Source organism: Callithrix jacchus, chromosome 9 (genome assembly GCF_049354715.1).
Source record: "Callithrix jacchus isolate 240 chromosome 9, calJac240_pri, whole genome shotgun sequence".
Lineage (NCBI taxonomy): Eukaryota > Metazoa > Chordata > Mammalia > Primates > Cebidae > Callithrix > Callithrix jacchus.
Window position 1 is genome coordinate 22,593,733 of NC_133510.1, and position 22,254 is coordinate 22,615,986.

General features: G+C 46.0%; 1 protein-coding gene and 1 pseudogene across 1 annotated transcript in view; both read left to right on the forward strand.

Annotated features, from left to right (window-relative positions):
- Positions 1 to 14,949, forward strand: part of LOC100412981 (uncharacterized) — a 28,416-nt gene extending 13,467 nt beyond the window's left edge. The window contains exons 4-8 of the mRNA XM_078338147.1: positions 3,995 to 4,175; positions 7,388 to 7,525; positions 11,403 to 11,752; positions 11,887 to 11,966; positions 14,619 to 14,949. Coding sequence (XP_078194273.1) covers positions 3,995 to 4,000 — 6 coding nt within the window. The 3' untranslated portion in view covers positions 4,001 to 4,175; positions 7,388 to 7,525; positions 11,403 to 11,752; positions 11,887 to 11,966; positions 14,619 to 14,949. The remainder of the gene's footprint in view (positions 1 to 3,994; positions 4,176 to 7,387; positions 7,526 to 11,402; positions 11,753 to 11,886; positions 11,967 to 14,618) is intronic.
- Positions 11,478 to 19,759, forward strand: LOC100413341 (major centromere autoantigen B-like; annotated as a pseudogene).
- Positions 19,760 to 22,254: the final 2,495 nt, after the last annotated feature.

Consider the following 22,254-nt stretch of genomic DNA (forward strand, 5'->3'; position numbering starts at 1 on the left):
CTGATCTAAACGCTGAGGGTCTCTCTTCTTTTTTTTCTTTTTAGGGCCAGCTACTCACTTTAACCTTTAATTCTTTTCTCTCCTGCCTGATCCAGGAGGAGAGAAAAGAATTTTCTTCCTTGCTTTCTTTTTTATTTTTTATTTTTAATTTTTTTTGGGGGGGGAGGAAGGTTAAAATTCCTCATCTAAACTAGTCATTCAGTATCATGTTGATGACTCCCAAGTTCTTAGTTTTGTTTTGTTTCTTTTGAGACAGAGTCCCATTGTATTGCAGTGATCTCAGCTTACTGCAACCTCCACCTCCCAGATTCCAGTGATTCTCCGGCCTCAGCCTCCCCCATAGCCTGTGCTAGAGACTTGTGCCACTGTGCCTGGCTAGTTGTTATATTTTTGGATAGAGACAGGGTTTCGCCATGTTGGCCACTCTGGTCTCAAACTCCTGGCCTCAAGTGATCTGGCCACCTCAGCCTCCGAAAGTGCTGGGCATGAGCCACCGTGAATGGCAATTGCCAAAGGTTACTGTCTATCTCTAACTGCCAGTAATATATCTGCACCCATATTTGCAAACTCCTAATGTCTGAACCTTACTCACATACCTGTTTCTCCTGCAACATCTGCCTGAGGGATTATTTCTGTTGGTGGAATTACCATGCACCAAGCTAGAAACTAGAGAGTTCCCACCTCCTCTCCTTTCCCTTCCCCACCTGCCCTCTCTCCCTCCTTCCCTCCTGCTCTAAAAAAAGAAAAAAAGAGAGAGAGAAACTAGAGAGTTCCCATCACTAGCCTCACTGAGGCAGGATGACATGCCAAGAATTAATGGTGTGTCCCTTCCCTATGGACCCTGCAGTCCCAATTTGTTTACTTGTACAGAGCCTTACTCCCAGCTCAGGCGTGGCAGTAACAGAGAGTAAAAATGCCTAAATTCTTTCTTTCTAAGTCCACAATGTACAGTATGGTTTAAGATAGAAGATTCCGGCCAGGCATGGTGGCTCTCGCCTATAATCTCAACACTTTGAGAAGCCAACGCTGGCAGAACACTTGAGGCCAGGAGTTGGAGACCAGCTTGGCCAACATGGCAAAATCTTGTCTCTACAAAAAATATTAAAAAAATTTGCTGGGCTTGGTGGTGCACACCTGTGATCCCAGCTACTCAGGAGGCTAAAGCATAAGAATCGTTTTAGCCTGGGAGGTGGAGGTTGCAGTGAGCTGAGATTGCACCACTGCACTCTAACCTGGGTGACAAAGTGAGATCCTGTGTCAAAAAAATTTATTAAAACAAGATTTTAAAGGAGATGGAATTAAGTAAAACAAACTTTCTTTTTAAGCAGAACCAACTTTTTCTGCTATACATACTTCAGATATCCTTGCAGAGATGGACACACACACAAAAATAAATTTTGGCTGGATGCAGTGGCTCATGCCTGTAATCCCAGCACTTTTGGAGGCTGAGGTGGGCAGATCACCTGAGGTCAGGAGTTTCAGATTGGCCTGGCCAACATCATGAAACACCATCTTTACTAAAATACTCTGAACATTAGCTAGGTGTGGTGGCATGTGCCTGTAATCCCAAGAGGCTTGAGTTTAGGCGGTGGAGGGTGCAGTGAGTGGGAGATCAACACCACTGCACTCCAGCCGGTGCAACCGAGCAAGACTCCAACAAAAAAAAAAAGAAAAGAAAAGAGGAGGTGCTTGGGGGCGGGGGCTTATTCCAATAATTCCAGCACTTTGGGAGGCTGAGGTGGGGAGATCACTTGAGGTCAGGAGTTCCAGACCAGCCTGGCCAACATGGTGGAATCCTGTCTTTACTAAAAACACAAAAAGTAGCTGGGCATGGTGGCAACACCAGTAATCCCAGCTACTCAGGAGAATGAGGCAGGAAAATCGCTTGAACCAGGGAGGTGGAGGTTGCAGTTAGCAGAAATCATGCCACTGTACTCCAGCCTGGGGAACAGAATGAGACTCTGTCTTAAAAAAAAAAAAAAATGCCAGGTGAGGTGGCTCACGCCTATAATCCCAGCACTTTGGGAGGTCAAGGCGGGTGGATCATGAGGTCAAGAGATGGAGACCATCCTGGTCAACAAGGTGAAACCCCATCTCTACTAAAAATACAAAAATTAGCTCTGCGTGGTAGTGTGCGCCTGTAGTCCCAGCTACTCGGGAGGCAGGAGAATTGCTTGAACCCAGGAGGCAGAGGTTGAGGTGAGCCAGGATCGTGCCATTGCACTCCAGTCTGGGTGACCACAGCGAAACTCCGTCTCAAAAAAAAAAAAAAAAAAAAAAAAAGGCCGTGGTGGCTCACGCCTGTAATCCAAGCAGTTTGGAGGCCAAGGTGGGTGGATCACCTGAGGTTGGGAGTTCAAGACCAGCCTGACCAACATGGTGAAACCCCATATTTAATTAAAAAAAAAAAAAAAAAAACAGAAAAGGAGTTTTGAGTATGAACAAAGGAGGACTTGCATCTTGAGTCCACCTCAGGTGAAGTCCAAGATTTGGGAGTGTAAGAGGATGCCCTATTTTAAGAGATAGGAGAATAGAGACAACTGTGTGCCACACTTTCTTAGTATGTTCTTGAATATGGCAAACTATTAAGTAGATCTGGATCTACCTAGTGCTTGTACATAAGAGGGCTAAGACAGTCCCCACAATTTCCCTGGAAGATCATTATATATATCCATGCCATGCCATGGCATTTCATTCAATGCCATGCCATGTCATTCTATTTCATTCCATTTCATGCCATTCCATGCCATTGCATTCCATGCTACACCATTCCACTCCATGCCATTCCATGCCATTGCATTCCATGCCACACCATTCCACTCCATGCCATTCCATGCCACACCATTCCACTCCATGCCACTCCATTCCATTCCATTCCTACTCTGTCTCCCAGCCTGGAGTGGTTTTGAAATTAAAAAAAAAAAAAAAAAAAAAAGATGGAGTCTTGCTCATCACCAGGCTGGACTGCAGTGGCGCTATCTCGGCTCACTGCAACCTCCACCTCCTGGGTTCAAGTGATTCTTCTGCTCAGCCCCCCTCCAGTAGCTGGGACTACAGGTGGATGCCACTACACCCACCTAATTTTTAGTAGAGACAGGGTTTCACCATATTAGCCAACCTGGCTTTGAACTCCTGACCTCAAGTGATACACCTGTGTTGGCCTCACAAAGTGCCAGGATTACAGGCATGAGCGACTGTGCCCGGCTAAGTTTTCTATTTTTAGTAGAGACAAATTTCACCATGTTGGCCAGGCTGGTCTCAAACTCCTGACTTTACATGTTCCACCTGCCTCAGCCTCCCAAAGTACTGGGCATTACAGGTGTGAGCCACCTCGCCCAGCGGTCTTAAGTATTTATTTAATACAAAATCTTCAGCCTGATTTGAAAATCCTTCAGCTTCTTGCATGGTCTCCAGTTTAGAACAGCTTTAGTCAACTCTCCAGTTGAAGGTTTACCTGATCACAACACAGATTAACACAACTCCCTGGTAGCTCCTATTTTACCCTTAAACCCGAATTTAAAAGCTGTAAATGCCTCATTGAATACTGACTCAAGCCTTATTTCTGGCTACTGTTCACATATATACTGAATAACAATATCGAAGTGTAAAATGTAAAAATAATGCTGTCCTGGGCAGCTGCAGTGACTCATGCCTGTAATCCCAGCACTTTGGTAGGCCAAGGCAGGCAGATCACCTGAGGTCAAGAGTTCGAGACCAGCCTGGCTAATATGGTGAAACTGCCCCCACCCCCCACAACCCCGATTTCTACTAAAAATACAGAACATTAGCCAGGCCTGGTGGCACCTGTAATCCCAGCTACTCGGGAGGCTGAGGCAGAGAGAGGAATTGCTTGAACCCAGGAGGCAGAGGTTGCAGTGAGCCGAGATCGGGTCATTGCACTCCAGCTTGGGCAACAAGAGCAGAACTTGGTCTCAAAAAGTAAATAAATAAATAAAATAAGGTGTCCTTTCCTCCTGTTATTTTGCCTTCTCAGAAATAACCGCTATTCTCATCTTGCAATACTCACTCAAGCATTCAACAACTATTGAGCACCTACTATGTGTTCTTACTGGGCGTGGAGAACCAAAGAAAACTAAAAGCTCCGAATTCAGCAAGCTCATCTTTCTAGAGGCAAACAGGAGAAAAAACAAGTAACAGAGGATACGGAAGACGGGGTAAGTAATAAAGAGAAAAGCTAATCAGAGAACGGGAACACGGAGTGTGGGAGAAAGGGGGCTTGCTTTCTGAATACACAGTTCTGGGAAGGCCTTGCTGATGAGTAGCTTTCAAGAGTTACCTGAAGAAGGGAAGGGATAAAGTGATTTTATTTGGAGGAAGAGCTTTTGGCAGAGCAAATAGCAAATGCAAAGGCTTAAGCTGGGACCAGGTTTGGCTGGTTTACTGAAAAGCTGGGGGATCAAGCAAAGTTAAATGAAGGGGCTGGGCGTGGTGGCTCACGCCTGTAAACCCAGCACTTTGGGAGGCTGAGGCGGGTGGATCATGAGGTCAGGAGTTCAAGACCAGCTTGGCCAAGATAGTGAAACCCCATCTCTACTAAAAATACAAAATTTAGCCAGGTGTGGTGGTAAGTGCCTGTAATCCCAGTTACTCAGGAGGCTGAGGCAGAGAATTGCTTGAACCTGGGAGGTGTAGGTTGCAGTGAGCCAAGATTGAGCTACTGCACTCCAGCCTGGGTGACAGAGTGAGACTCTGTCTCAAAAAAAAAAAAAAAAAAGAAAATTAAAAAATGACAAAAAATAAATAAAATAATCAAAAAAAGAATGAAGGGAGGCCGGGCGCGGTGGCTCAAGCCTGTAATCCCAGCACTTTGGGAGGCCGAGACGGGTGGATCACGAGGTCAAGAGATTGAGACCATCCTGGTCAACATGGTGAAACCCCGTCTCTACTAAAAATACAAAAATTATCTGGGCATGGTGGTACGCAACTGTAGTCCCAAGCTACTCGGGAGGCTGAGGCAGGAGAATTGCTTGAACCCAGGAGGCGGAGGTTGTGGTGAGCCGAGATGTGCCATTGCACTCCAGCCTGGGTAACAAGAGCGAAACTCCGTCTCAAAAAAAACAAAAACAAAACAAACAACAACAACAAAAAACCAGATATACAACCACATGTAAAGCAAAAAAAAAAAAAAATTATATTTACCTTAACTCCCTTAAGCCCAGGGTTCATTAGTGTTCTTTCAGGCTGCTTTGGAAAGAAAAAAATATGTTTATTGAAAACTTTTTTTTTTTTTTTTGAGATGGAGTTTCGCTGTCGTTATCCAGGCTGGAATGCAATGGCGCGATCTAGGCTCACCGCAACCTCTGCCTCCTGGGTTCAGGCAATTCTCCTGCCTCAGCCTCCCGAGTAGCTGGGACTACTGGCGCGCACCACCATGCCCAGCTAATTTTTGTATTTTTAGTAGAGACGGGGTTTCACCATGTTGACCAGGATGGTCTCCGTCTCTTGACCTCGTGATCCACCCTCCTCGGCCTCCCAAAGTGCTGGGATTATAGGCGTGAGCCACCGCGCCTGGCAGAGGTGAAGGGATTTAACCTTGAATGTGATTCAAAGAGCACAGAGTCAGAAAGAAAGCAGTAGGGGAAAGAGGAACAAGAAAGAAAGCTTTCAAAGAGCAGCCATTGACTCAAGCCCAGGAAGGGATAGTGTCCAGAGAGTGGGAGAATACACTTTAACATGGAGAGAGATCCTGATACTTCAGAAGCCCCTGATGATTCAAGTAAGTAGACGGGGAAAAGCCGGGCACAGTGGCTCACACCTGGAATCTCAGCACTTTGGGAGGCCGAGGGGAGCAGATTGCTTCAGCTCAGGAGTTGAAGACCATCCTAGCCAAGATGATAAAACCCCGTCTCCACCAAAAATACAAAAATTAGCCAGGCTTGATGATGGACAGCTGTAGTCCCAGCTACTCAGGAGGCTGAGGCAAGAGAATCCTTTGAGCCTAGGAGGCAGAGGTTGCAGCGAGTCGAGATGGAGCCACTACGCTCCAGTCTGGGCTTCAGAGCGCGCCTCTATTTCAACGAAAGAAAACAAACAAAAAGAAACCACCCACGGTCCCATCACCACGATACCCTTAAAAAAAAAATGGGGATTGGGAATTGGCCATTTGATTTATTTTCTTTACTTTTTTTTTTCTTGTTTCTTGAGTCACAGTTTTCTTTCTTTCTTTTCTTTTCTTTTTTTGAGACAGTTTCGCTCTTGTTACCCAGGCTGGAGTGCAATGTGCAATGGCGCGATCTCGGCTCACCGCAACCTCCGCCTCCTGGGTTCAGGCAATTCTCCTGCCTCAGCCTCCTGAGTAGCTGGGATTACAGGCACACGCCACCATGCCCAGCTAATTTTTTGTATTTTTAGTAGAGACGGGGTTTCACCATGTTGACCAGGATGGTCTCGATTTCTTGACCTCGTGATCCACCCGCCTCAGCCTCCCAAAGAAAGTGCTGGGATTACAGGCTTGAGCCACCGCGCCCGGCTTGAGTCACAGTTTTGTTCTGTCACCCAGGCTGGAGTGCAGTGGCACGATCTGGGTTCACTGCGACCTCCCCATCCTGGGGTTCAAGAGCACATCCGACTAATTTTTTTTTTTTTTTTTTGAGCCGGAGTTTCGCTCGTTACCCAGGCTGGAGTGCAATGGCGTGATCTCGGCTCACCACAACCTCCACCTCCTGGGTTCAGGCAATTCTCCTGCCTCAGCCTCCTGAGTAGCTGGGATTACAGGCACGCGCCACCATACCCAGCTAATTTTTGTATTTTTAGTAGAGATGGGGTTTTACCTTGTTGACCAGGATGGTCTCGATCTCTTGACCTCGTGATCCACCCGCCTTGGCCTCCCAAAGTACTGGGATTATAGGCTTGAGCCACCACGCCCGGCCAATTTTTTGTATTTTTAGTAGACACGGGTTTTCACCATGTTGACCAGGCTGGTCCTGGACTCCTGACCTTAAATGATCCGCCCACCTCTACCTCCCAAAGTGCTGCAATTACAGATGTGACCCTCTATGCCTGGACTTTGTTTTTTTTTGTTGTTGTTGGTGGTGGTGGTATTTGTTGGTTTGTTTTGAGACTGAGTCTTGCTTTGTCACCCAGGCTGGAGTGCAGTGGGCAATCTCGGCTCACTGCAAACTTTGCCTCCAGGGCTCAAGTGATTCTCCTGCCTCAGCCTCCTGAGTAGCTAGGATTACAAGTGTGGACCACCAGGTGTGGCTAATTTTTGTATTTTTTTTTGTAGAGAAGGGGTTTGGCCATGTTGGTCAAGCGGGTTTCAAACTCCTGGCCTCAGGTGATCCACCCGCCTTGGCCTTCTGAAATGCTGGGGTTACAGGCGAAATCCACAGTGCCCTGTGGTCATTTTATTTTTTGCAGCGTCAAGGTCATTCATGTCTGACTCTGAAGAGGAGTGTGTGGAAGTTGGATATAAAAGCCTGATTGGAGAATATTCAAGAGAGAATGAGGGGAGAAAAAATCACCAACGGGCAAGCAACAAATACAGATAACTCTTTAGAGGAATGTAAGAAATTTTCTTATACTTCATCACATTCTGTAAGAGAAATTGAGAAGACAAGTGGTAGCAATAGAGGGATGTGGGTTACAAGAGTTTGTTTTTTTCTAACAAAAGGAAACTTGTGGCCTGCTGCAGTGGCTCACACCTGTAATCCCAGCACTTTGGAATGCCAATGTGGACAGATCACTCGAGCTGAGGGTTTCAAGACCAACAACAGCATAGTGAACTGCCAAGCCACCATCTCTTAAAAATAATTTTTTTTAATTTTTTACTTATTTATTTATTTTTTTTTTTTTTTGAGACAGAGTCTCACTCCATCGCCAGGCGCCAGGCTGGAGTGCAGTGTCACAATCTCGGCTCACTGCAACTTCCGCCTCTTGGGTCCAAGCAATTCTCCTGTCTCAGCCTCCCGAGTAGCTGGGACTACAGATGCAAGCCACCTAGCCCAGCTAATTTTTGTATTTTTAGTATAGATGGGATTTCACCATGTTAGCCAGGATGGTCTCGATCTCTTGACCTCATGATCCGCCTACCTCAGCCTCCCAAAGTGCTGGGATTACAGGTGTGAGCCACCGCGCCTGGCCTAAATTTTTTTTAAAAAACGAAAATGTTCACCAATTAGCAGACACTCTGAATTTTATCCCACCCTAATCTCTGATAATCACTAATTTACTTTCAGTCTCTATAGATTTGCCTATACACGGGACATTGTATATAAACAGAATCATATAATGTCTGACTTTTGCATCTGACTTCTTTCACTTGTTCTTTTGTTTTTTCTTCTTCCTGTTGCTGCAGGGTCTCCTCACTCTGTCACCCAGGCGGAAATATAGTGTTGCCATCAGGACTCACTGCAGCCTCAACTTCTTGGGCTCAAGTGATCCTCTCACCTCACTTAAAAATTTTTTATTTTATTATTATTGTTTATTTTTTTATTTTTTTGAGACGGAGTTTCCCTCTTATTACCCAGGCTGGAGTGCAATGGCGCAATCTCAGCTCACCGCAACCTCCACCTCCTGGGTTCAAGCAATTCTTTTGCCTCAGCCTCCTGAGTAGCTGGGATTACAGGCACGTGCCACCATGCCCCGCTAAGTTTTTGTATTTTTAGTAGAGACGAGGTTTCACCATGTTGACCAGGATGGTCTCGATCTCTTGACCTCGTGATCCACCCACCTCGGCCTCCCAAAGTGCTGGGATTACAGGCTTGAGACACCGCGCCCGGCCTATTATTATTTTTTGAGAGGAGTTTTGCTCTTGTTGCCTAGGCCTGGAGTGCTGTAACACCATCTTGGCTCACTGCAACCTCTGCCTCAGAGATGCAAGAGATTCTCTTGCCTCAGCCTCCCTAGTAGCTGGGATTACAGGCATGAGCCACCATGCCCAGCTAATTTTTGTATTTTTAGTAGAGACAGGGTTTCACCATATTGGCCAGGCTGGTCTCAAACTCCTAACCTTGTGATCTGCCCACCTCAGGCTCTCAAAGTGCTGGGATTACAGGCGTGAGCCACCATGCCCGGCCTCATTTTTTTTTATTTTTAAGAGAAGGAGATCTCACTATGTTGCCCAAGCTGGTTTCCAACTGCTGGACTCAAGCAGTCCTCTCACCTCGGCCTCCCCAAGTGCTGGGATTACAGGCGTGAGTCTCCACACCTGGCCCCCCAATTTAGCTTGTGTTCAATATTCACCCATGTTGAGCATTAATCAGGATTTTACTTCTTTTTGTGGCTAAATAATAGTCTATTATATAGATATAATGTATTTTGTTTAAAGGGGGCAATTGCTAGGTCCTATGGTCACTGTTTACATTTTAGAGAAACAGCCTTGCCTGCCTCTATCGAGATGATCCCATAGTTTTTCTGCTTTATTCTATTCCTTTGATATATTACATTGCTTTTCCTATATTGAACCAGTCACACATTTCTAGAATAAATCCCACTTGGTTACAGTGTATAATCCTTTTACTATGTTGCTAGATTTTGAATTGTTAGCATTTTGTTGACGTTTTTGCCTCCATTTTCATAAAGGGACATTAATCTATACTTTTTTGGAGGAGGTATCTGTCTGGTTTGAGTATCAGTGTGATGATGGCCTTCAATGTGGCGACTTGGGTAGGCTATAGACCCCAGTAATTCAATCAAACACTAGGTGGTACTGGCATATTTATTTTATTTTGAGATGGAGTCTTGCTCTGTTGCCCAGGCTGGAGTGCAGTGGCTGGGATTACAGGTGTGAGCCACCACACTGGGCCTTGCTACTGGCTTTTTAGATATAATTAAAATCTATCTTAATTGTCTTTATGTAAAAGGGATTATAATCTAATTCAATCCGATGAGGCTTTAAGAGGAAATTCTGCCTAGGGAGAGCAGCTTCGTCTCACACTGAAGGGTTTCCAGACATCCTTTCCGACTTGCCAAGACATTTCCAAAATTGTGTAAGCCAATTCCCTGCAATGAATTTCTTAATGTATATTCGCTACTGATGTCTTATCTTTCTCCAGTTGAACTGTGACTGATATGCAGGGTAAAAATACTGATCTCATAGAATAAGTTGGGAAATGTTCTTTCCTATTTTTCGGAAGACTTTGTGAAAGGTTTAATTCTTGCAAACACATTCGTAGAATTCACTAGTGAAGCCATCTGGTTATGTGAACATAGTTAAGATTTTTCAATTGAAGAAATTTACTCCTCTGTTTGTGAACATAAAATTGCTCTTTTATGTAAAATATGCCTGGGGCATTGTTCCACGTTAATATTTATTGATCTACTTCATACTTGTTTAAAAAACTGCTACATTATATTCTTTTTTGAGGCAGAGTTTCGCTCTTGTTGCCCAGGCTGGAGTGCAATGGCGCCATCTCAACTCACTGCAACCTCTGCCTCCTGCGTACAAGAGATTCTCCTGCCTCAGCCTGCTGAGTAGCTGGGATTACAGGCATGCACCACCAGGCCCGGATAATTTTGTATTTTTAGTAGAGGCAGAGTTTCTCCATGTTGGTCATGCTGGTCGAACTCCTGACCTCAGGTGATCCACCTGCCTCAGCCTCCCAAAATGTTGGGATTACAGGTGTGAGCCACCGTGCCCAGCCTGCATTATATTCTGTAGGCTAATACATGAATTTTACCTTGGCAGATTTGACCCTTAGATTTCAAATAAGTTTTTTTTTTTTTTTTTTTGAGACAGAGTCTCATGCTGTCGCCCACACTGGAGTGCAGTGGCATGATCTCGGCTCACTGCAGCGTCCTCCTCCCGGGTTCAAGCAATTCTCCAGCCTCAGCTTCCTGAGTAGTTGGGATTACAGGTGCCCACCACCATGCCTAGCTAATTTTTATATTTTTAGTAGAGACGAGGTTTTACCATATTGGTCAGGTTGGTCTCGAAGTCCTGACCTCATGATCCACCCACCTCTGCCTCACAAAGTGCTGGGATCAGAGGCTTGAGCCACGCTCCCAGCCTTTTTTTTTCTAAAGTGGAGTCTCACCCTGTTGTCAGGCTGGAGTGCAGTGGTATGGTCTCGGCTCACTGCAATCTCAGCCTCCTGGGTTCAAGCAGTTCTCCTGCCTCAGCCTCCCAAGTAGCTGGGACTACAGGTGTGTGCTACCATGCCCGGCTAATTTTTGTATTTTTGGAGAGATGGGGTTTCACCATGTTAGCCAAGATGGTCTCCGTCTCCTGACCTCGTGATCCACCCACCTTGGCCTCCCAAAGTGCTGGGATTACAGGCATGAGCCACCAGGCAGGTATCAAGTTCACTTTTTCTGTGCTGTGTATTTTTCACCAATGTACAGCATTACTAACTTAGGAAAATCAAATATATTCTCACATAGGAGATTGTTGACTATGAACTGAAATCCAAATTTAGCTGCAGCTTGATTTTATTCCACAGATCTTTTTATACAGAAACAACCAGCTATGCCTTGGGATCAAAATCCTGAACAATCAAATGGAAAATATAGTGAAGATGAACAAAAGGGAAAGCAGAAGTCAACAGAAGGAGGAGGAGAAGCTGGCGGAAAGAGAGAGCAACAAAAAGAAGAGGAAACTGAAAAGGACCTGGACAATGAACAGGAAGTAAAAAGGAAAGTGGAAAATGAGAAACAGAAACAGTATCCCAAGACAAGATTAGTCAGCAAATCCCTCATGGACACTCTCTGGGCAAAGTTTAAGTTAAACAGGTGCCCCACAATACAAGAGAGTCTGTCACTCTCATTTGAATTTGGCATGACACATAAGCAGGTATGACAGCATTAACAGACATTTCTTCACTGACAGACAAAGTCACTTGTGTAGTACTGTTACCCATATTCCTTATTCCTTATCCAATACCCTTATTCCTGTGCTAATCACCTCCCACGCCTCATTTTTTGCAGATAAGTCAATGGTTCTATAAAAAGAGGAAGAAATATAATAAAGAAATGTCCAAGAGAAAGCGTAAGAAAAAACATATGAGGTAAGAAAGTGTTTCTTGTAAAATATAAGGAAGTAGAAGGAATATATTGACTTCCGGAGATGGCCCGTTTCCAGTGTTATTGGGTATGCCTCTAAACTTTTTCACATTCCAGCCAGTGACAGAAAAACCACTTACTGCCTTATTTTTCACTGTACTCAAAACACACACAGGCACACACTCACATACACATGACACCATTTAACATGTAGTCACATTACCAAATGAGCAAATATAGACATTAGCTTTTTATTGATTGTGGTACAGAATTGATAATTTTGTCCTATTTGTTCCTTTGATGATAAATATGTCTGATGATTGTCTTTCCTCTCCAGTTGTTGGCAGAAGCTCATGTGATTTTTGGAAGGAAATAAGGACAATATTAACATATTTAGCAGCACTAGACTATATACAGAATTTTAATATATCATTTATGTATACCTATGTAGAAATGTTTAAATGTTATCCACTTGATTATTGTTAAGCAATATATGGGGCACCCGATTATCAATCCCAGGGGAGCAGAACACTAAACACTGGTTCCCATCACCCAGGGGATGCCTCCCACCACATGCAGGACTTCAAAGATCATCACTGTGCCAACCGACAGGAATAGAAGTCCAAATGCTTTCACCCCATGTACCTTGGTATCAGAGTTGTACAAAACAATGCCATGAAGCTGTGGGTGCAGCAACGCTTTACTCACAGAGCAAGATCAGCTTCCTGGCAGCCAGTGCAGGCAAATTGGCTCCTCTGGTGCACTGAGCTTGCCACAGGGAAAGGTAGCCGCACAGCAGCAAGAAGCCACCACAGGTCACATGGGCTCTTTTTCCTTTTTTAAATTTGAGACAGAGTCTGTCCGTCACCCAGGCTGGAGTACAGTGGGGCAATCTTGGCTCACCGCAACCTCCACCTCCCAGGTTCAAGTAATTCTCATGCCTTGGCCTCTCTAGTAGCTGGGACTACAGATGTAGTCTAATTTTTGTATTGATAAATATGTCTGATGATGATAAATCATCAGATTTATCAGACATATTGATAAATATGTCCCAGCTAATTTTTGTATTTTTAGTATATATGAAGTTTCACTGTTTTGGTCAGGCTGGCCTCGAACTTCTGGCTTCAAGTGATCTGCCTGCCTCCCAAAGTGCTCGGATTACAGGAGTGGGCCACTGCACCTGTCTGGGCTCTTTGATCTCTTGGTAAGAAAGTATTCCAGGTCTACAGTCTATTCTTAATGCAGCCAAGTGGGGATTAAAAGACTGCATGAATGAGACTGCATTTCCCAGCAATCATTACAATCTAAATTATAAATGAGGAAACTGAATTGCTGGGAAATAACATGATTTCATCAATAAACAACAGTTCCTGACTATAAGAGCCTGAATTTGTACTCTTATGTGTTAGTTTCATAAGCTGTGTATTTTCAGTTATAACTTGAGACATAGTCAAGGCTCTATCAATTTGTTTCATATTTAGTGTTTGTATACTCTTTGTGTCCTCTATTGAAATCCTGCTGTGATAGTTTTTTTATTTTTATTATTTTTTATAGAGATGGGGTGTCACCATGTTGGCCAGGCTCGAACTCCTGACCTCAGGTGATCCACCCATCGTGGCCTCCCAAAGTGCTGGGATTACAGGCATGAGCCACCGCACCTGGCCTTTTTTTTAAGAAGGGGATCTCAAACTCCTGGATTACAGCGATCCTCCTACCTCGGCCTCCTAAGTAGCTGGGATTACAAGAGCACATTACCTGTTGCTGGGCAAAGTGGCTCATGCCTGTAATCCCAGCACTTTGGGAGGCTGAGGTGGGCAGATCACAAGGTCAGGAGATCAAGACCATCCTGGCTAACACGGTGAAACCCTGTCTCTAATAAAAATACAAAAAAAATAGCTGGGCGTAGCTGGGCATTGTAGCACACGCATGTAGTCCCAGCTACTTGAGACCAAGGCAGGACAATCGCTTGAACCCAGAGGCAGGGGTTGCAGTGAGCTGAGATTGCACCACTGCACCCCAGCCTGGGGGACAGAGGGACACTCCATCTCAAAAACAAAAGAACAAGTGCACATTACCATGCCCAGCCCAGCATGATGGTGTTTCTAATGTTCTTGCACCATTTCTGCCTCCATAACTCTTACCCCTTTGAAATTTTAAAATGTATTTTAGAAAGATTACTTTGTCCTTCAGTGAAAATTGTTTTCTAGATTTAACATATTTTGATGTATATATTAAATATACAGACTGTGACCGAGTGAAGTGGCTCCTGACCTCAGGCAGGCAGATCACCTGAGGTCAGGAGTTTAATGCCAGCCTGGCTGACATGGCGAAACCCCATCTCTGCTAAAAATACCAAAAAAAATAAAATTATCTGGGTGTGGTGGTGACCGCCTGTAATCCTAGCTTCTTGGGAGGCTGAGGCAGGAAAATTGCTTAAACCCGGGAGGTAGAGGTTACAGTGAGCTGAGATCATGCCATTGCACTCCAGCCCAGGCAACAAGAGCAAAAATCCATCTGAAAAAAAAAAAAAAATATATATATATATATATATATATATATATATATATATATATATATATGTATAGATAGAGAGAGAGAGACAGAGAGAGAGAGAGAGAGACTGTGTTGTGAAACTTTTTGTTTTAATTTTTTTACAGATGGGGTCTCTGTGTTGCCGAGGCTGGTTTTGAACTCCTGCCCTCAAGCAGTCTTCCCACCTTGGCCTCCAGAAATGCTGTGATTACAAGCAGGAGCCGTTGCCCCTGGCTAAGGAGTTTTATATGACACCATTCTTACCAATGAATGGAATTCTGTAAGGATAAACAAGAAAATATTAAAAATTGTTAATTCTGTGGAGTAGAACTAAATGAGGGGAGTACAAAGGAGTTTTTATACATTTTATTTTTACTCTACTGTACGTAGGGTAAAATGGATGTTAACTGATGTTATTTAAGAAAAAAAAAAATCAATAAAGAAATTACCAACCTCTGGAAATGTTTTGAGACTGAATGGGAAATCCATTTTAGTAGCTAATGGGTTCAGTGCATTCTGCAACTTGTCAATTTATCTCTAAACAGCCCCTCCAAACATGACTTTTTTTTTTTTTGAGACAGAGTTTCACTGTTGTTACCCAGGCTGGAGTGCAATGGCACAATCTCGGCTCACCGCAACCTCCGCCTCCTGGGTTCAAGCAATTCTCCTACCTCAGCCTCCCGAGTAGCTGGGACTACAGGCACGCACCACCATGCCCAGCTAATTTTTATATTTTTAGTAGAGACGGGGTTTCACCTTGTTGACCAGGATGGTCTCGATCTCTTGACCTCGTGATCCACCCGTCTGGGCCTTCCGAAGTGCTGGGATTACAGGCGTGAGCCACCGCGCCCAGCCTGAACATGACTTTTCTCTACAAATGTGACTATGCTTCTGGAAGGGTGATTTGTTGTTGTTGTTGTTGTTGTTATAGGGTCTTGCTCTGTTGCTCAGGCTGAAGTGCAGTGGCACGATCTTGGCTCACGCAACCTCCACCTGGGTTAAAGCAATTCTCCTGCCTCAGCTTCCCAGGTAGCTGAGATTACAGGTGTGAGCTACAGTGCCTGGCCAAGGGTGACTGTTTTCTGGTATGTGACTTGAGTCAGAGGACTAAGGTCATTTAGGTTTTTTTTTTTGAGAGCAATTTGATTGAATTGCACAAAAAAGGAAGTGAAGACAAGAAGATAACACTAGTGGACATGAGAATGACAGTTAATAAGTTAGAGGTCAAATAAGAGTATGGATGATGATTGATAAAGGAAATTCAGATCATAGTTATCTGCCACTACCCTGGTCACTCCCCAGATTTCATCAAAGATTTTGATATTGAAATGGCTTTTATAATTCATGAGTAAACCATCTGACATCCACCCAAGTCTTAGAGTTCTTGAACTTTGTGAAACTCACCTTCACCCCTTTACAGCCAACGTATAGACCTTTCTTGTTACCCAGGCTGGAGTGCAATGGCGTGATCTTGTCTCACTGCAACCTCCGCCTCCTGGGTCCCAGTTCAAACCATTCTCCTGCCTCAGCCTCCCAAGTAGCTGGGATTACAGGCACACACCACCATGCCTAGCTAATTTTTGTATTATAGTAGAGATGGGGTTTCACCATGTTGGCAAGGCTGATCTTGAGCTCCTGACCTTGTGATCTGCCTACCTCAGCCTCCCAAAGTGCTAGAATTACAGGTGTGAGCCACTTCACCCGGCTTTTAGACCCCATTATCTAGTACATTTCATACCAGAAATCTCAAACTCCAAAATTCCCGTACCTAACTTTTCTCTGTTCTTTTAGCTATTTCATACTTCGTGCCACCTCATAGAGAGGTGCTTTGATGCCCCCGTTTGTTCTGATCCAATAGCACCCTTCTGACTTCATTCAGTTCTAAAGTCTGGACTAGGTAGTTAATACGCTGAATCACTATCCCACCAACATCCTCAATTCCCTTTGTTCTCTTGCCCATTTGTCCTTTTGCACACTTGGCAAAAAAATGTTAGCCTTTTGTGAGTATCCAAATGCTCCTATACTAGTGTGGTTGGTAAACTTCAGTTTTTTAAAAATCAGAGGCCAGGCACGGCAGCTCCCACCTGTAATCCCAGTACTTTGGGAGGCCAAAGCATGAAGATCACATGAGGTAAGGATTTCAAGACCAGCCTGGCAAAACCCCATCTACTAAAAATTAGCCAGGCATGGTGGCTCACGCCTGTAGTCCCAGCTACTCAGGAGGCTGGACATAGGGGCAAGCACCTATAATCCCAGTTACTTGGGAGGCTGGAGCAGGAGAATCACTTGAACCCAGGAGGCGGAGGTTGTAGCGAGACGAGATCACGCCACTGCACTCTAGCCCTGGCAACAGAGTGAGACTCCATCTCAAAAAAAATATATAGAGGCCGGGCGCGGTGGCTCAAGCCTGTAATCCCAGCACTTTGGGAGGCCGAGGCGGGTGGGTCATGAGGTCAAGAGATCGAGACCATCCTGGTCAGCATGGTGAAACCCCGTCTCTACTAAAAATACAAAAAATTAGCTGGGCATGGTGGCGTGTGCCTGTAATCCCAGCTACTCAGGAGGCTGAGGCGAGAGAATTGCCTGAACCCAGGAGGCGGAGGTTGCGGTGAGCCGAGATTGTGCCATTGCACTCTAGCCTGGGTAACAAGAGAGAAACTTTGTCTCAAAAAGAAAAAAAAAAAAAATATATATATATATATATATATATATATAAATTCCATGTTGCTCTATAAAATGGATTTCACAACTTATTCTTTCACTAGTATTATGTGAAATTGTTTTGTTTTTGTTTTTTAATACAGAGTTTTGCTCTTGTTGCCCAGGCTGGAGGGCAATGGCAGGATCTCTGCTTATAAGCTCCGCCTCCCGCCTTCAAGCAGTTCTCCTTCCTCAGCCTCCTGAGTAGCTGGGATTCTAAGCCACCACACCCAGCTAATTTTGTGTTTTTAGAAGAGACAGGGTTTCTCCATGTTGGTCAGGCTGGTCTCAAACTCCTGACCTCAGGTGATCCATCTGCCTTGGCCTTCCAAAGTGCTGGGATTACAGGTATGAGCCACCTCTCCTGGTCTGTTTCTTCAAATTCACCTTGCAAAGCCACAGCCCTTTTTAAACTCTCCACTCATTTCACATTTTACCTGCAGTTAAACATAAAACACCACACAACTGGCTGATTTCATTTTAAATGTATGATCACAACCCTCACTATTGCCTCCCAAACCTACCTACTATATTTCCTCAAGCCATTCATTCTCCACTTTTACCCTTTTTCTCTCTTCCAACATTCAACATCTCTTCTATCTTCTCACTCTTCGCTGATGACCTTTTTTTTTTTGAGACGGAGTTTCCCTCTTGTTACCCAGGCTGGAGTGCAATGGCGCGATCTCGGCTCACCACAACCTCTGCCTCCTGGGTTCAGGCAATTCTCCTGCCTCAGCCTCCTGAGTAGCTGGGATTACAGGCACACACCACCATGCCCAGCTAATTTTTTGTATTTTTAGTAGAGACGGGGTTTCACCATGTTGACCAGGATGGTCTCGATCTCTTGACCTTGTGATCCACCCGCCTCGGCCTCCCAAAGTGCTGGGGTTACAGGCTTGAGCCACCGCGCCCGGCCGACCTCTTTTATATCTTAGAGAACAGAAGCAAAGCAAAGCAAAACTCTTCATCCTCCAAGTACCAATTAATACCAACTGGCTCATCTGTACCTGTATATATTATACTTCCCTTATTTATTTAATTTATTTTTTGAGACAGAGTTTCACTCTTGTTGCCCAGGCTGGAGTGCAATGGCACGACTGGCTGGCGCGCTCGGGAGGAGCAGCCACCGTCGGTGGCCGAGGGCTATGCCTTGCAGGACGTGTTCAGCACCACTGAGACCAATCTGTGGTATGACTTCCTGCCTGACCAGGCCTCGGGGCTGTTCGGAGCCACCCAGCGCCTGAGCATGCTGCTGTGCGCCAACGCCGACTGCAACAAAAAGCTGCCCCCGCTGGTGGTGGGCAAGTCAGCCAAGCCCCGCGCAGGCCAAGCCGGCTTGCCCTGTGACTACACCACCAACTCCAAGGGTGGTGTCACCAACCGGGCCCTGGCCAAGTACTTGAAGGCCCTGGACCCCCGAATGGCTGCAGAGTCTCACCGGGTCCTACTGCTGGACGGCCACTTGGCTGCCCAGTCCTTGGACACCTCGGACATGTGCAGCTGGCCTTTCCTCCCGGCACCGTGCATCAGCTGTAGAGGGGAGTGGTCCAGCTGGTGAAGGGCCACTACCACCAGGCCATGATGCTCAAGGCCATGGCCGTGCTAGAGGGCCAGGATCACTCAGGCCTGCAGCTGGTTTCACGGAGGCCTTGCACTTTGTAGCTGCCAGGCAGTGGAGCCTTCGGACATAGCTGCCTGCTTTCTCGAGGCTGGCTTTGGGGGTGGCCCTAATGCCACCATCACCACTTCCCTCAAGAGTGAGGGGGAGGAAGAGAAAGAGGAGGAAGAGGAGGGTGGAGAGGAAGAGGAAGAAGGAAGGGAGGAGGAGGAAGGGGGAAGGAGAAGAATTGGGTGAGGAAGAGGAGGTGGAGGAGGAGGGTGATGTTGAGGACAGTGATGAAGAGGAGGAGGAAGAGGAAGAGAGTTCCTCCCAGGGCTTGGAAGCTGAGGACTGGGCCCAGGGAGTAGTGGAGGCCAGTGGCAGCTTCAGGGGTTATGGTGCCCAAGAGGAGGCCCATTGCCCTACTCTGCATTTCCTGGAAGGTAGGGAGGACTCTGAGTCAAACAGTGAGGAATAAAAGGACGATGAGGAAGAGGATGATGAAGATGAAGACGATGATGATGAGGAGGAGGATGGTGATGAGGTGCCTGTACCCAGTTTTGGGGAGGCCATGGCTTACTTCGCCATGGTCAAGAGGTACCTGACCTCCTTCCCCATTGATGACCACGTGCAGAGCCACATCCTCCACTTGGAACATGATCTGGTCCATGTGACCAGGAAGAACCATGCCAGGCAGGCAGGAGTTCGGGTCTTGGACATCAAAGCTGAGTCACTGGACCTAGCCGTGCCCCCAACCTAGATTGGGAGCAGCACCCCAGGGCAGAGGACTCTCTGGGCACCCACTATGTATGGAGCCAGAGTGCGGAGCCCCAGATCCTTTAGTAATGCTTCCCCTGGCCCTGCGACAGGCCCGGTCTTGGCCAGTCCTGGGGCTGAGGTCAGCCTCACTGCCTGCTTATTTCTTCTTTCTCAGAATCCTCTTTCCTCTCCATTTGGCCCTGGGCTCGGGACCAGGTGGAGTGGGTGGGGAGCTGTCAGGTGCTACCACACCGTGCCCTCAGTGGACTAACTACAGCAGCAGCCAGGGATGGGCCCTGAGGTTCCCTGCCGGAGAGTGCCACTCCCCTCTGCCATCCACGACAGATCTTAGATGGGGAGGGACCCCAAAGCCATTCTGGGAAGGGCTCCAGAGGAAGGTCCAGCCTAGGACCCCTGCAAGGCTGGCAGCCCCCACCTCCATCCACCCCTGGGCTGCCTCGAGAAACACAGTTTAACTCACTGCAGGCCCCTAAGCCTGCCTCTGCCTGCTTTCCACCTCCCCACCCCTTCTCTGGCCCTGTCCATGTGACTTTTGGCCCTTGGTTTTCTTTCCATATTGGATGTTTCCAAGAGCAGCCCCCGCTCTTGGGAGTGACAATGGGCGCTTCCCTCGTGGACAGCTGCAGGCTCCATTCCTCTCCTCCCTCTCTGGCAAGGCCCCATCCTGGGCAGAGGGGCCTGGGGCTGGGCCCAGAGACCAGCCATCCAGCTGCTCCTTTCTCGGTTTGATTTCAATAAATCTGTCCACTCTCCTTTTGTGGGGGTGAACATTTTAACAGCCAAAAAAAAAAAAAAGTGAAATTCTGTCTCAAGAAAAAAAAGTAAAAGATAGAAGTAGGCTTGGCAAGGTGGCTCACTTCTGTAACCTTAGCACTTTGAGAGGCAGAGGCAGGGGAATCACTTGAGGCCAGGGGTTTGAGACCAGCCTGGGCAGCATAGTGAGATGGTCTCTAGAAATTTTTTCTTTTTTGAGACAGAATCTCACTCTGTTGCCAGGCACCAGGCTGGAGTACGGTAGTGCAATCTCGGCTCACTGCAATCTCCGCCTCCTGGGTTCAAGCAATTGTCCTGCCTCAGCCTTCCTGAGTAGCTGGGACTACAGGTGCGTGCTACCACACCCAGCTAATTTTTGTATTTTTTAGTAGAGACGGGGTTTCACCATGTTGGCCAGGATGGTCTCGATCTCTTGACCTCGTGATCCGCCCACCTCAGCCTCCCAAAGTGCTGGGATTACAGGCATGAGCCACCGCTCCCAGCCATTTTTTTTTTTTAATTATTAGTTAGCAGGGCATGGTGATGCATGGCTGTGGTCCCAGTTACTCAGGAAGCTGAGGTGGGAGGATTATTTGAGTCCAGGAAGTCAAGGATGCAAGGAGTCCTGATCAGGCCACTGTACTTTGGCCTAGGTGACAGGGTAAGACCCTGTTGCAAAAAAAAAGGCCTGGTGGCTCACACCTGTAATACCAGCAATTTGGGAGGCTGGGGCAGGCAGATCACTTGAAGTCAGCAGCTGGAAACCAGCCTGGCCAACATGGTGAAACCCCGTTTCTACTAAAAATATAAAAATTACCTGGGCATGGTGGTGCACAAGTGTAATCCCAGCTACTTGGGAGGCTGAGGCAGGAGAATCACTTGAACCTGGAGGTGAAGTTTGCAGTGAGCTGATATCACGCCACTGCACTCCAGCCTGGGCGACAGATCAAGACTCTGTCTCAAGAAAAAAAGAAAAAATAAATAAATTGTTTAAGAAATCAACCTGGCCGGGTGTGGTGGCTCAAGCCTGTAATCCTAGCGCTTTGGGAGGCCGAGGTAGGTGGATTGCCTGAGGTCAGGTGTTCAAAACCAGCCTGGCCATCATGTCGAAACCCCATCTTAAAAAAAAGAAATAAGGCCAGGTGCGGTAGCTCATGCCTATAATCCCAGCACTTTGGGAGGCCAAGAAGGGTGGATCACAAGGTCAAGAGATCGAGACCATCCTGGTCAACATGGTGAAACCCCGTCTCTACTAAAAATACAAAAAAAAAATTGGCTGGGCATGGTGACACATGCCTGTAATCCCAGCTACTCCGGAGGCTGAGGCAGGAGAATTGCCTGAAGCCAGGAGGCGGAGGTTGCAGTGAGCCCAGATCGAGCCATTGCACTCCAGCCTGGGTAACAAGAGCGAAACTCTGGCTCAAACAAAACAAAACAAAAAGACTCTTTAAAAAATCCTGCTAAATTTTATAATGGATTTGTGAATAAAAAATACCCAGGATTGTTAGAATGGAATAAATATCCTTTTAATAGTTATATACAAATATACAACTGTTAGCTTTAATTGGCAGCTCTCTTCTTTTTTCTTCTTTTCACTGGCTTTTTATTTGATGCTTTCTCCTGTTTTACACTGGTGGTCTGTGTTCTGTGAATATAAAGTAAGAATTTACTAAGAGTATGCTTGTTAAGTTTTGGATTACTGAAATAAGAGGCATTTCTTATTTTTCCAATAGGATATAAACTGTGTCAGCTAGGAGTAAAACTGGTATCCAAAGAGTTTTTCAGAATTAGATCCTAATTTTTATAAGTCACAAGGTAAATCACAGAACAAATGGATATCTAATGAAAAAGGGAAGTCTTTTTGTTTATAGTCATGTGGCAAGATGAGAGTAAAACCAGAGAGCAAACCTCTAGAAGTGTTCAGTATA